The sequence below is a fragment of the Podarcis cretensis genome, assembly GCF_951804945.1.
Source record: "Podarcis cretensis genome assembly, chromosome: 13".
In the NCBI taxonomy this organism is placed as follows: domain Eukaryota; kingdom Metazoa; phylum Chordata; class Lepidosauria; order Squamata; family Lacertidae; genus Podarcis; species Podarcis cretensis.
In genome coordinates, this window is record NC_137182.1 from 4,251,329 (window position 1) to 4,265,134 (window position 13,806).

The window sequence follows — 13,806 nt, forward strand, 5'->3', positions numbered from 1 at the left end:
GTCCAAACAGGTATATTTCGTAAAATATCCTGAGTCTAAAAATAGATAACCTGCTAGAGCTGACAGAAAAGTTTTGAAATAATTGCATTACCTGGGGAACATCAAAATTTTAATATTACTACTTCAATATATTCATTTTTAGGGAGCTATACAGTTGCCACTTCCCACAGCAATCCTAAGTTATGCTAAACAGAATGATTTGCCTTGTTGCATCCTATCCATTGTGCATTCTAGGCAATCTTGGATATGCTGTATCCTCTCATTATTTCCTGCATCACATTGGCCACATGTCTTGGGTATAAGACTGATAGGCTGAACTTCAAGCATTGCTCTACCCCATGTAGCTTAATGGCACATGCCTTATTTTCCTAGATAAGGCTCTTCTCTTATTTCTACCCAGCCTTGATTGCTGTTCTAATTGGCTCAAACATAACTGCACAGCTTTCAGAAACTTAATAGTGGAAGAGGTTTTATGAGTTGGGACTTAAACACAAGAAGGGACCTTGTGAAATGAATTGTAATGTACTAGTCTTTAATATCTCATAAAAATCTCAAGCAAAGAGCATACATCCATGGCTTAATCATGGATGCCCTGCTATGTGCCAGAGTGGTGGTGAAACTCAGCTCTGTCTCATCTGAGGTGAGAAAGGCTGCCCAGGTTCTTGACATGGACGCAGCAGTGGGCTAGATAAGGGCCACTAAGCTGAGATTGAATCCTATGGACTTTGCTACCTCTGCCAGCCCTACAGGGAAACATAACCATTGTAGTGTCCACTGGAAAAGGTTTCCTGACTAAAGGATTTGCTAGTAACTTCCTGATAACATGCATATTGCATAATTGTAGGGTAGAAAGAGATCCAGAACAATGCTGAATTTTTCTAGGTTTACGGCATAATGCCGTGCCAGTGTTTGTGTCTGGTTCTTTGATTTCCACTCCCATCAAAGTACACCTGGTTCCTATCTCTTGGTGTGTAGGTATACCCTGTGTTTTTTCTGGTTGGGGGGATGTAGGGGAACACATACCCCTAAACATTTTGTGAATCTTTGTACTTTTGTCCATTTACTTTATTTATTTTTCCTGATCTGAACTATAAAATGGTGATTTTCTTGAGTCAAAATAAGATTTTTTAAAGAATTTTTTTTAAAGAAAAAAAGCACTGGGTATACATGCTTAGTTATTGTTGGCATCTGTCTATCTTGAGAGATAAAGTCAAACCGCTGTGTTAGTGGTACTGAAGTGGCCTTCTATGGTGTGCAAGCCTGGGCAGTGTGTATGGAGGTTCTGGGCTGCTCAAACTGCAAGATGTGGTCCAAAGGAAAGCCAAGCAATATGTTTGGCACCAGCTTGGCTGCCGGAGTTGCTGGAAGGTAGGCATACAAGGCTCCACCCAACTGTCTTGGGGGCTCCACTCCAGATTTCTTAGGGTTTACTCCTTAACCGTTTCTTCTACCGAAGATATCCTGCAAAGCAGAGGAGATTTAGGAGTTTTTCTCCTCCTAGATGGGCTACCTTCTCAGGTTGACAGGCCCCATCTGCTCTCACTTTGTCTGCTCAATCTTCTAGAGCCTGTCTTTGCACGCAGGGGAAGTCCCTAACTCACTGAGAGTTTGAGGCCCATTGGCTACCCTCACCTGGTTTAGCTGGCTAGTTGAAATAATAATAATAATAATAATAATAATAATAATAATAATATTTATTTATTTATTTATTTATACATACATGCATACATACATACATACATACATACCCCACCCACCTGGCTGGGCTTCCCCAGCCACTCTGGGCAGCTTCCGACAAAATATACAATAGTCTATCAAACATTAAAAGCTTTCCTAAACAGGGCTGCCTTCAGATGTCTTCTAAAAGTCTGGTAGTTGTTCTCTTTGACATCTGGTGGGAGGGCGTTCCACAGGGCGGGTGCCACTACTGAGAAGGCCCTCTGCCTGCTTCCCTGTAACTTGGCTTCTCGCAGCGAGGGAACTGCCAGAAGGGCCTTGGCGCTGGACCTCAGTGTCCGGGCAAGGAGAAGCTCCTTCAGGTATACTGGACCAAGGCCGTTTTTGTTCCTAGGGTGTGGGGACACAATGTGGAGCAGCAGCAGGCTTCACCATTGCTGCTAATGGGCCACAACTACTGCAGGCAAGAGTCTGTCTTAGCCTAAAGGCATTGCTTACTGGAATAATGGGAATGCACACCTGAATTTACCCGCTCCATTCTTTTATTTATGCTAGCCCCATCCCTGATATGCATTTCTAGCATTTAAAGAGCATTGAAACTGCCCTACATATCCGTGCAGTGAAAGAGGTGGTGCCAGCAGGTCTAGGCATGCTGTCCTTGGTTGGCACCATTGCCAACGTGTCTGCATGTAGTAGCAGCAGTCCCAGCAGTGGTGAGAGCAGCACTTCTGCATGCATGGCGCTGCTAGGGGAACCATTTTAATTCTGTTCCCCATCATAACAATGGCTATTTGTAAGCAACAGTTGTATTGACAATTGGTGACTTTGGTTGGTTTTACTAGTTTGGAAGATGGCATTCATGGCAATCTGTTCAGAAGCTGATGTTCTGGGCCATCCCATTCTGTTCTGTATGGGTCCTGATTAGAAAGGGGTTTAAAAAGTACAATATATTGGAATGGTTTCTGGTCGAAAATACTGTTTCCAAGTGCCTCTGAGGCATCCTGCCATTTTGGCATCAGTTTTATTTATCATAAAAAAATTTATCTGCCTTTTTTACACCATACTGGTAAGAATGCAGCATTGCAATAGGAGTAAGGGGGGAAATCATCTGGAGGAATTGGATTGCCTCTTTCATATGCTCAGTGTTGCTCTCTCCATCTGGGTTACAAATCCTTGCACAGAGGCACACATACATCCATTTTAAAAGAACATATGCAAACAGCTGGATGTTACCATCAACCCAAGAAGCCTCTGTAAGGAACACAGGACATGGCAGAGGCAGCAACAACCCAGTGATGAACTCTCCTGGCAGGAGGCAAACCATATTTATGCCCAAGCACCCAGGCGGCGGAACTGATTTTTCATGGTGAAGAAAGACCTTCTTGTTCCAGACGGCTTTTGGGAACGGACTGCTTTGAATGAGGAGCTGCTGTTTTGGTTGCCATTGTCTGCAAGCTTTTAATAGATCCCATAGATAGATAGATAGATAGATAGATAGATAGATAGATGATAGATAGAAAGATAGAAATATAGAAAGATAGAAAGATAGATAATAGATAGAGAGATAGATATAGAAAGATAGATGATAGATAGAAAGATAGAAAGATAGATGATGATAGATAGATAGATAGATAGAGATAGATAGATAGAAAGATAGATGATAGATAGATAGAAAGATAGATGATAGAGAGATAGATAGATATAGAAAGATAGATGATAGATAGAGAGATAGATAGATAGAGATAGATAGAAAGATAGATGATAGATAGAAAGATAGAAAGATAGATGATGATAGATAGAAAGATAGATGACAGATAGATAGATAGATAGATAGATAGATTAGATAGATAGATAGACAGACAGATTTAATTCTGTCAATGTTTAATTGCTTTTTAATGACAAACACGCCCCCTGGTTTTTAGGTGTTCTTATTTTGTCTGTTATCTGTTTTGATTCCCTGTCAAGAGATAAAGGCGGAGTATAAATAAATATCTAACACTAATGAGCTAAAGTGCCAGGATTACACGCGGTTTGATGTCTATCAACGCTTAATTGTTTTTTCCAGCGATTGTTTTATTTCCCATGTTTCCAGCTCTTCTTATTTCTATCCGTAACCCGCCTTGAGCCCCCGTCAGAGAAAAAGGCGGCTCAGGACTCAGTTCCGGGCTCCTCTCAGCCGCCGACCCTCCTGCCAGGGCCCCTCCTGCCGCCTCGGTCGGCCGGGGCTCCGTCCGGGGGGGTCTCCCTCGCCCGCCCCGCCCCGCCCCGCCCCCTCCCGGCGCCATGCCCCCCCCCCCCCGACGAGCGAGCGAGCGAGCGAGGGCGGCGGCCGGCAGCCAATGGGGAGCCGCGCTGGGCGGGCGGGGACCGGGCGGCGATGGCGGCGCTGACTGGCCCTGGGCGGCCGCCGCGGCCGGGCGATGGCGGGGCCCGCGGGACCCTCGTCGCGGCCCTCGCGCTGCTGCTGCTGCCGCTGCCGCCGGGCGTGGCGGGTGAGTAGCGGTCTTGGCGGGGCGGAGGGAGGCCGGAGCGCGGCCGGGGGGCCCTCGCGGGGGAGGGAGGAGCAGCGGGGGCCGTGCGGGCTCCTTTGAAAAACAAGAATTAGAAATCTCAGCGCTGCACTGTGGAGAGAAAGGAAGAGCGGGCAGATCTCTTTGTCACAGTCACATAGGACACGTGTCAGAAGAATGTAACGTGAGAAGAGCATCTGCAGGGTCAGGCCACTGGCCCTTCTGCGCCAGCATCCTGTTCCAGTGGCGTAGCGTGGGGGGGGTGCAGGGGGGGGCCGGCCGCACCGGGCGCAACATCTGGGGGTTAGGGTTAGGGGGCACAAATCCACGGGTTAGAGGGCGCAATTTACTTGCCTTGCCCCGGGTGCTGACAACCCACGCTACGCCACTGGAAGGCAGCCCAGCTCTCTGTCTCTTCGGAGCTTCAGGCCAGTGGCGTAGCATGGGGGGTGCAGGGGGGGCCGGCCGCACCGGGCGCAACATCTGGGGGTTAGGGTTAGGGGGTGCAAATCCACGGGTTAGAGGGCGCAAATTACTTGCCTTGCCCCGGGTGCTGACAACCCACGCTACGCCACTGGAAGGCAGCCCAGCTCTCTGTCTCTTCGGAGCTTCAGGCCAGTGGCGTAGCATGGGGGGTGCAGGGGGGGCCGGCCGCACCGGGCGCAACATCTGGGGGTTAGGGTTAGGGGGTGCAAATCCACGGGTTAGAGGGCGCAAATTACTTGCCTTGCCCCGGGTGCTGACAACCCACGCTACGCCACTGTCTTGTTCCCACAGCCAGATGCCTCTGGGAAGCCTGCAAGCGGGAGCGGAGCCCAAGAGCCCCCTCGCTGCCATCCCTGACAGCCTCCTCCATCTCCCTGATTTTGTCTAATATTGCATTAAAAGCATCCAGGCGGCTGGCCGTCGCCGCCTCCTGTGGGAGTGAGTTCCACAGTTCTTGCGCTGCATGAAGAAGCCCTTTCTTTTATCTCTCCTCCCAGCATTCAGCTTCCTGGCATCCCCCTGAGTTCTCCTGTCATGAGAGACTGGAGAAAACTTTCCTCTGTCCTCTTGGTCCGTGCCATGCATAATTTCATGAACTTCTCTCATGTCTCCTCTTGCTCGCCTTTTCTCTAAACATATGTGACCATTTAAGCAGGGCAGGGCGCAGCTGAGCCTCCAGTTTGAACAAAGGGCCTTTTTGCTCTCCTTAAGGGTGCAGTCAGGGAACAAATCCCCCATTGGGACACTGACAGGCCCGGGAAGAAAGGGCGAGCTTCTCCCACTCTGGTGTTGATCATGCAGACATCCTTTGGCATTTAACACATGTTGTGTGATGCAAAGCCATCGAACTTTCTGGTGTCTCGCCGTTCACTTTTATATTGCAGCCTTCCTTTGAAGTTCCTTTGTTCCAGTTAGGGAACCTTAGAGTCAGATACAGAGTGTTCTTGGAAATGTTCTTGGAGGTTGAAATGTTATCTTATGATGTAGCACACATATTCTCCTGGCTCATTTTGAATCTGTTTTCTTTTACTTCAATGCTCTTAGAAAGCAGTTGAGAAAATCCAGAATTTCAGTGTACCTTGCTTCTCGAACAGAAGGCGTCCCCTGAAACTGTTCGAAAACCAAGCGTGGCTTCCAATTGGCTGCAGGAGCGTCCTGTAGCCAATTGGAAGCTGCAGAAGCCACGCTGGACATTTGGCTTATGAAAATCGTTCGGAAACCAGAACACTTCCGGATTTTGATTGTTTGGGAACTGATTTGTTTGGGAGCCAAGGCGTTTGAGATCCAAGGTACGACTGTAACTTATTAGGCGGTAGGTGTTCCACCTCAATGAAGAACTCAGATTTTATTTCATATTTGTGTTTGTGTGTTTGTAGATTTATTATTTTTTTACATGGGGGGGGAATTACTCTCCTAATGCATATTAATTGCACCATTATGGTACCCATATTGCTGTGGGGCATGCTGTGCCTGTGATACAAGGCTCATGTAATCCTTCCCAAGTAACTCTACTTTTTTATATCCATATTGCTAGGAAAGAGAACTGAGATACTTGTGTGTCACAACCCTGCAGTGTAGTCCAGTGCTTAGCTCCTGGCATTTTGCTTTCCTCCCCAGGAAAATGCAGTTGAGAAGCATGTAGCAGTCATCCTGGGGTGGTGGTAAAACAGGTGATTAATTGCTTCTCCATCCATGGGGAAAATTAGGAAGACTTGTGAGTGGGCAGGTGCATGGAATGTGTTTGCCAAAACAGCCATGGGGGGAATTCTTAATCCCTCATCCCCCAGTGCTTCTAACTTACGTAGTCAATTCTCCAGCCCTCACCTGCATTTCTCCTGAAAACAAAAAGGCAAAACAACAGTGGGCAGTTTGAGCTTATGTGTTGTTTAAATTTTCTACTCCATTTCATCTGGTCTCCAGCCATACTGTCCCCGCCCCCAAGTACAAACCAGAGGTCTTGACAGAAGTTTGCTTAGTTCAGTTGCTCCCTCTCAGCCCAAATCCAGTGCCCAGTGGCATCCAGAAATCTCATGCTCCATTTTTTTTCTTTCTTTATTTTCATGGTACAGAAGATAAATTTTGAGAAAACAATTGTTACAACAGTAAACAACAAGTAATTTGTCCTGATAAAATTACAGACTCATGCCACGTGTTAAAGTCTCATTTGATTACTCTAGATCATGCCACATTTCCCATGAGTGCAGGGTAGATTCCTGCCACAGTCAGAACAATTTATGTATTCAATAAACATTTGCCATATGTTATAAAAGGAATATGGATTGTGTTTACCTTTGCTGCTCTCACATGGCATGTTAGTTTCTCAACCAATGCCATTAACCATACTCTGTTATACCAAGAATCAATGTTCAGCCCATCACCAGTTTTCCAGCATCTAGCTATCTCCAGACGAGCAGCAGTCAATAGAAAGGCTAAGGGATCATCTTTAGGATAATCATGAGCAGACAGGATAATCTCATGCTCCATTGACCTACCTGCAGTAACATACATTGCACTCTTGTCCAAATGTAGCTTAGGAGTTTCACAAAAGGCACCCTCAAAACCTGCTTTCTGTTGGACAAAAGTGCATTACGCTTGTTCATTTTTTGTTTCACCCCTACCTGTTATCATGAAGCAAACTTTTAGGACAAAACCCCACACCCTTCCTTATGGATTGGCATTAACATGGCTTTATCAGGTTTATTAAAAAATGAAAGGAGAGTAGCCAACAAACAGGCCCACCAATTACTGTTCTGTTCTAACTCCAAAGCATGCCACCTGGCCCTGGAGCTTTTGCAGGTTTTTGACTGATGGATCAATTGCTTAACTTCATTTCCCATGTAATGGGAAGCTTTTCAAGAGAGTCATGAGGCTAATAAGAGGTATGGGTTGTAGGAAGATTTTGAAAATAATTAAAAATTGACCAAAATGGTTCTCAGAAACCTGGAGCCCTCTGGCAATAGATGACTGGGTTCCAGGAGTGGGAGGCAGGTACCGGTTGCTGCCACAAATTCCTGGCAGCCTCAAGGTTGGTTTTTTTTACATCTTATACTTCTTTACAGCTTATTCATACAATAATGGACATGTAGGCAGTGTAGTTTGCTCATATGATTAGCTCACAGTCTGTCAAACCAGTCCATAGCAAGTCCCAGCAGCCAAATTTCAACATATATTGGCCACTCTCTGGTGAAGGTCTGCTACTATTTGTCTATACAATTCCATTGTTTGGGGAGACTCAGTGATTCTGAGAAAAGTAGCCTCTGTTGCATTAGATCACCTAATTATTTTATTACCCTCTCTGACACTAAGCACTAAGAGGGTAAATTCAGATGTGAATTTAAGTTTGATTCCTTTGGTAAGACCATGGTCCTCTTGAAGGACAAGTGGTTGCTGTGAGTTTGCTTTTCTATCTCAATTACCTTTGGACTGTGGACAATACTCAGCTAGTTCTCCTTTACTGTTTTTTTTTTTTTAATATTCTTTTTATTAAATTTCATTTATCACACACACACAAAGGAAAAACAGAACCATTTAAAGCAACAACTAAGAAAGAAAAAAGAAAGAATTACAAGTACTCATTAAATCCAGTACTTCTTAAATCAAATACCAGAAAAAAGTGACGAAAAAAGCACCAAAGAAGTGGGGGGGAAAGGGTGTAAGATAAGAAATGAAATAAAAATAAGCTAATACATAACATATACTAGCTGACTTCCCTCCCTCCTGATTTCGGGTTCTTAATTTTAAGAGTTTCATTTTTACAGCTGATATTGGTTAATTGATCTATACATCGGAAGTTTCATAACAGACCTGCTATATTTGGTAGGTTACTATAGTTACCTTCAATATATGTCATAAATTTAATCCAATCGTTGTTTAACTTTGTATTCTTTTGGTTTCTAATTCTCTGCGTCATTTTAGCTAATTCGACGAAGTTATATAGTTTCGTTTGCCATTCCCTCACCGTTGGTATATTTATATTTTTCCAGTTTTGGGCAATTAACATTCTGGCCGCTGCTGTTGAGTATTGAAATAGGACTCTATCTTCTTTCTTAATTTCTTCTCCGATGATACCTAATAAGAAGGCCTCTGGCTTTTTAGGGAATGTGTATCTAAATATTTTTTTTAATTCATTATATATCGTGTCCCAAAATTTTTTTATTTCTTCACATGTCCACCACATGTGTATAAAATTGCCTTCTTTTGTTTTGCATTTCCAGCAGGCCTTATTTCCAGTCTTATACATCCTACTTAGTTTTTCTGGCGTGATATACCATCTATATATCATCTTCTCTAAATTTTCTCTAATTGCAACACTCGCCGTAAATTTTATTCCCTCATTCCACAATTTTGACCACTTTTCATATTCTATATTATGCCCCAGATCTATCGCCCATTTAACCATGACTTCCTTAATTTCTTCATCTTTTGTGTCCCATTCCAATAATAAATTGTACATTTTAGATAATAATCTAGATTTACTTTCTATTATTCCAATCTGAAATTTCGATTTCTTTTCGTTCATTCCAATTTTTTTATCTTTTAACCAAATTGCATTGATTTGATGGTACTGTAACCAACTTGTCAGCTTTCCCTTCAGCTCCTCATATGGCTTTAGTTTCCAGCTGTCTTCCGATCTTGTCAATAAATCTTCATATGTCAATTTCTGCTCCTCCATATTTATTTTTTTGATTGTTAGGATATTTGTGGGGGACAGCCACCAAGGTGTTCTCCATTCTAGCAATTTTTTATTTTTCCCCCAAACTTCATATAGTGGACCCCTAATGATGTGACTTGAGAACCCTTTGTGAGCCTTCTCTTTATTTGACCACAGGTAGGCGTGCCATCCGAACCTGTTGACTTAGTGCAACATTTAGGACTTTTGTGGGGTCTTGATTGTCAGTCCAGACATTCAGGTGAATTGAAAATGCTGATGGTTAACTTGGCTGTTTGTTCCAGAAAGCAGCCCTCTGATTCAGATCATATTATTTGAAGGTCCATGAGGATGACAGCAGGTGATAGGTAAATTACCACTGGCAATTACCACTTGCACATTGTGCAAAATTTGGGACAGTTCTAAAGCTCTAAGTCTCAACACCAATGCAAACAATAGTGTCTCACAGGCTGGAAGTTCTGTCTTTCATTTTGTACAGGACACCTGGTACAGAGAAAGCAGCATACCAATTCAAGAACATAGTATTTGTGTGTGTGTGTGTGTGTGTGTGTGTGTGTGAAAGTAAGCAACGCTCCAAGCTCACAGCCTTAAATGCACACAGCCTGCCACATAATTTAGTTTGTTTGTCCCAGAAATATTGTCAGTTTCCCTATCTTTGTCTTCAAAGACACTGCCACTTGACATTTGTGGATTCACTACTGTATGGTTCAGTGTTATATACTTTTAGGTGGGAGTTGAGATTCAAGTTCATGCGGTTCCAAGTATTGACAGGCCCACCAGTTAAGTGTTTTTGAGTCTATAGCGTTGGAAGCCACTTGGTTGCCTGCTTGAGCTGAGCATTCCTTTGGTGTGTGATCTCCCACATTTGGTAATCACCTTAAAGGATAACTTAATATAATACCAATCATAAATGGTTTTCAATTGTGCTATAAGATAAACAAAACAAAACAAAAAAAATCCTGTAGCAAATTAAATACCTGTTTTTAATGGTTATGAATTTTTACTTAGTACTATTATTAAATTGGGATGCGGGTGGCGCTGTGGGTTAAACCACAGATCCTAGGACTTGCCAATTAGAAGGTCAGCCGTTTTAATCCCTGCGATGGGGTGAGCTCCCGTTGCTCGGTCCCTGCTCCTGCCAACCTAGCAGTTCGAAAGCACGTCAAAGTGCAAGTAGATAAATAGGTGCCGCTCCGGCGGGAAGGTAAACAGCGTTTCCGTGCACTGCTCTGGTTCACCAGAAGCGGCTTAGTCGTGCCGGCTACATGACCCGGAAGCTGTATGCCGGGTCCCTCGGCCAGTAAAGGGAAATGAGCACCGCAACCCCAGAGTCGGCCACGACTGGACCTAATGAATCATAGAATCATAGAGTTGGAAGAGACCACAAGGGCCATTGAGTCCAACCCCCTGCCAAGCAGGAAACACCATCAGAGCACTCCTGACATATGGTTGTCAAGCCTCTGCTTAAAGACCTCCAAAGAAGGAGACTCCACCATGTCAGGGGTCCCTTTACCTTTATTATTAAATTTATTACCTGCTCTTCACCAGCAGGTCCATAGTATTAAAAACAGTTAAAACAGCAGACACAGGAATAGAGTGGGTCCTGAAAACACATGTATGATGTGCCACGTGGCAGGGTCTTCAACAGTCACAGCTATCTAGTGAAGATGCCGGACACACCTTTGTAGGGAGGGAATTCCACATATTCAGGACTGCCAGAGAGAATGCTGGCTCCTTCTTCACTAATGTGGGCAGAGGAATTACCAAGAGTGCCCCCCTTGACTTGTAACACCTGAGAGGTCAATAGAGAAGGAGGTGGTCTCAGATTTCTGGTGCCTATGTCTTTTAGAAATGTTAGCACTAGTGTGAGCACCTTGAATTGGGCCTGGAAACTGGCAAGCAGTGCAGCTCATTTAGAATGAGTGATATGAGTTCTAAAGGGAACCCCAACTGGTACTCTGGCCACTGCATTTTGAACCCGTTGAAGTTGCTGAGCAGTTTACAAGGGCAGCCCCATGTTGCTGCTTATTGACACTAAAAAGTAGCCGGACTGGTCTTTGCAGAAGCCATGCTGGTTCTTCGGCAAACATGTTCTTCTGTATGCTTGGTAATTTTATCTTCAATAATGCTTTCCACCAGATTTCCCAGAACAGGTGTCAACCTAGCCAGATCTTTTAAAAAGGAGGTTATGTAGCTCACTTGCCAATCCTAAGGTACAGTAGGCGGTTTTAGGAGCAAACTACATATTTGAATGGCAAAAAATAGTTACACTTCATCAAAGTACTTTGAGAGCACCAGTATTTTGTTGATGTTGACAGATTTATTTTTCTTTATAGGTGCATCGTGTTGTTACCTTGCAAAGGGTAACTTAATGTGTCGCGATGTTTGTGAACAGGTATGTTGGTTTTGAACCTGCACCACATTTGAACCTGTATATCCATAGGGCCTGTATCAGGGATAGGGAACCTTGGGACCAGGGCAGAAAGCAGCTGTCTATCTAGCCCCAGGTACACACCCCAGGTCGCAAGCCTGCACCCCTCACCCTGAGTGCTGACTGGAATATGTCATTGACTGTCAGGAAACTGCCATCAGTGCCGGAGGGAGAGAGCAAAAGCCAGAGGGATTCCAGAGAGCATCCAGGGATCGGGAGAAGCAGCCCATCTTCTGGGGAAGAGAATCAGCGTAGCACCAGTGGAGAAGGGGGGCAGATGGGGGAAGCGGCGAGGCGGTCCCATGACTCCTTGCCTGGGACCAGCGGGGAGAGTAGGGGTCCTCCGTTGCCCACGCCCTCCTTGCGCAGAAGGCTTTCGCGCAGAGAGAGTAGGAGGAGACTAGGCGTCAAAGAGCTTCTTTGCTGGAAGAAGTTTAAGAAACGCCCACTGACGGATTCTGCCAGCGATTGAGTCAACCACGGGTGAGTGGCTGTCCGGACAGAAAAGGTTCACTTTGGCAACCCAGCCAGGTGTTTGCACCCAGCCGGGGAGATAAACACCGGCTTACGCACGAGCAACCCCTAGAACCATTACATTGACAATGCCCTTTTCTTGCCTGGGCAGAGAATAGAAGGGTGTGTGAGCGTGTGCAGATAGTAGCCTACTGTAGAAAGGTAAATTTTACATTAATTGCTCTTCCCGCATTTGCCTCTGACCCTGCCCTCCACTGACATGTGGCCCCCAGAAGGTTCCCAGAGGGAAACCTTAGGCTGAAAAGGTTCCCCATCCCTGGTCTATAGCCATGTGAGAGAAGTATATTAAAATTATGTATGCCACTTTCATCCTGACCTTGAAGCAGTTCCTTTAGTGTTGTAAGAATGTGCTGTCATGAATACATTTTGACCTGTAAGGCTGTGATAGTCTTCCTAGCATATCAATATATGCGGAGTCACATTTGTTTCCATCTTACTTATGAGCCTAATTTATAGGGCCAAGTGATTTATGACTGAGAAAATTCTATTTTCAATTTAGATTTAGATGCACACCCTGCCTGATCTTTGAAAGTCAGCCACATCTCATCGTAATATGTTTAGGTTTGATAAGCTGAAACTTGGAAGCCCTAAGGAGATACATCTGTAAGGACGGTATTCAACTAAATAAAATAGAACCACTAGTGCAAGGATTTTTGACTGCAGAAGGGAACTCCCTCTCCTCTCCCTGTGTGTCTGTTCTGGAGTTCCCCCAACCTACCAGAGCAGATTTGGGGAGGGAGGGCTGGGAGAGGGGAACTGAAGTTGCAAAAGTAAAAATTATTGTGATATCAGATCTGTTTAGTTGGATGCCTGTTTAGTTGGATGCCACCCTAAGGGTGTTTTTATATACAAACCAATAATAAGTAGTGCAAATATCATAAGATAAACATCATTTTGGTGCTAGTTTAACTGCCATGCCTTTTCCGAAGAACCTTGGAAGTTGTAGTTTGATGATGGTGCTTAACTCTCCCGGGTCCCAGAGCCCTGGTTTGTGTGTTTTTTAAATAAAAAACACTTAAAGTGGTTTAAGAAATAAAAGAGGGTTGCAATCTGGTAGGTTCAGACATTAGATTCCCATAGTGCATGACTATTTCATCATTATAGAAACTAAGGACAACTCCAAAAAGGAGTATTCTGTTGCTCAAAATCAAATTCCGCTTAGCTTCATGGGTTTCCTAAGTAAAGATAATTAAGTTTTGCGGTACAAAAGTGATTTTTCTAATTATGCTTTCTTTTAAAAATGCTTTTGACAGATTTTGACATCAAAGAGTGATTCTCATTTGAAACACCTATTACAACGTGCACCTGAATATTGTCCAGAATCAATGGTTTGTATAATTGTGTTTGGTAAAACATAAGACCATTTTTGGCCTGAGGGTTCAGCTTCCTCATGGGAAGCCTTCTGGGAGCCACGTGCCAGTAGGAAATGGGACTGGATCCAAAAGGTGGCAGACCATTAGAAAAGCTGGATAGAGCCACAGCCTCTCTCTCCCCCCTTT

The 13,806-nt window shown here is 44.4% G+C and overlaps 1 protein-coding gene and 1 long non-coding RNA gene across 2 annotated transcripts in view; one reads left to right on the top strand and one right to left on the bottom strand.

Moving 5' to 3' along the window:
• The first annotated feature begins 4,037 nt into the window (after positions 1 to 4,037).
• Positions 4,038 to 13,806, top strand: part of RECK (reversion inducing cysteine rich protein with kazal motifs) — a 47,198-nt gene continuing 37,429 nt past the window's right edge. The window contains 3 exon segments of the mRNA XM_079949373.1: positions 4,038 to 4,169; positions 11,679 to 11,737; positions 13,561 to 13,635. Coding sequence (XP_079805499.1) covers positions 4,055 to 4,169; positions 11,679 to 11,737; positions 13,561 to 13,635 — 249 coding nt within the window. The 5' untranslated portion in view covers positions 4,038 to 4,054.
• Positions 6,351 to 10,290, bottom strand: LOC307201192. The gene is made up of 3 exons (XR_013832633.1): positions 9,521 to 10,290; positions 6,963 to 8,127; positions 6,351 to 6,508 (listed from the first exon to the last, which is right to left on the bottom strand). It is a non-coding gene; the product is annotated as an uncharacterized lncRNA (long non-coding RNA).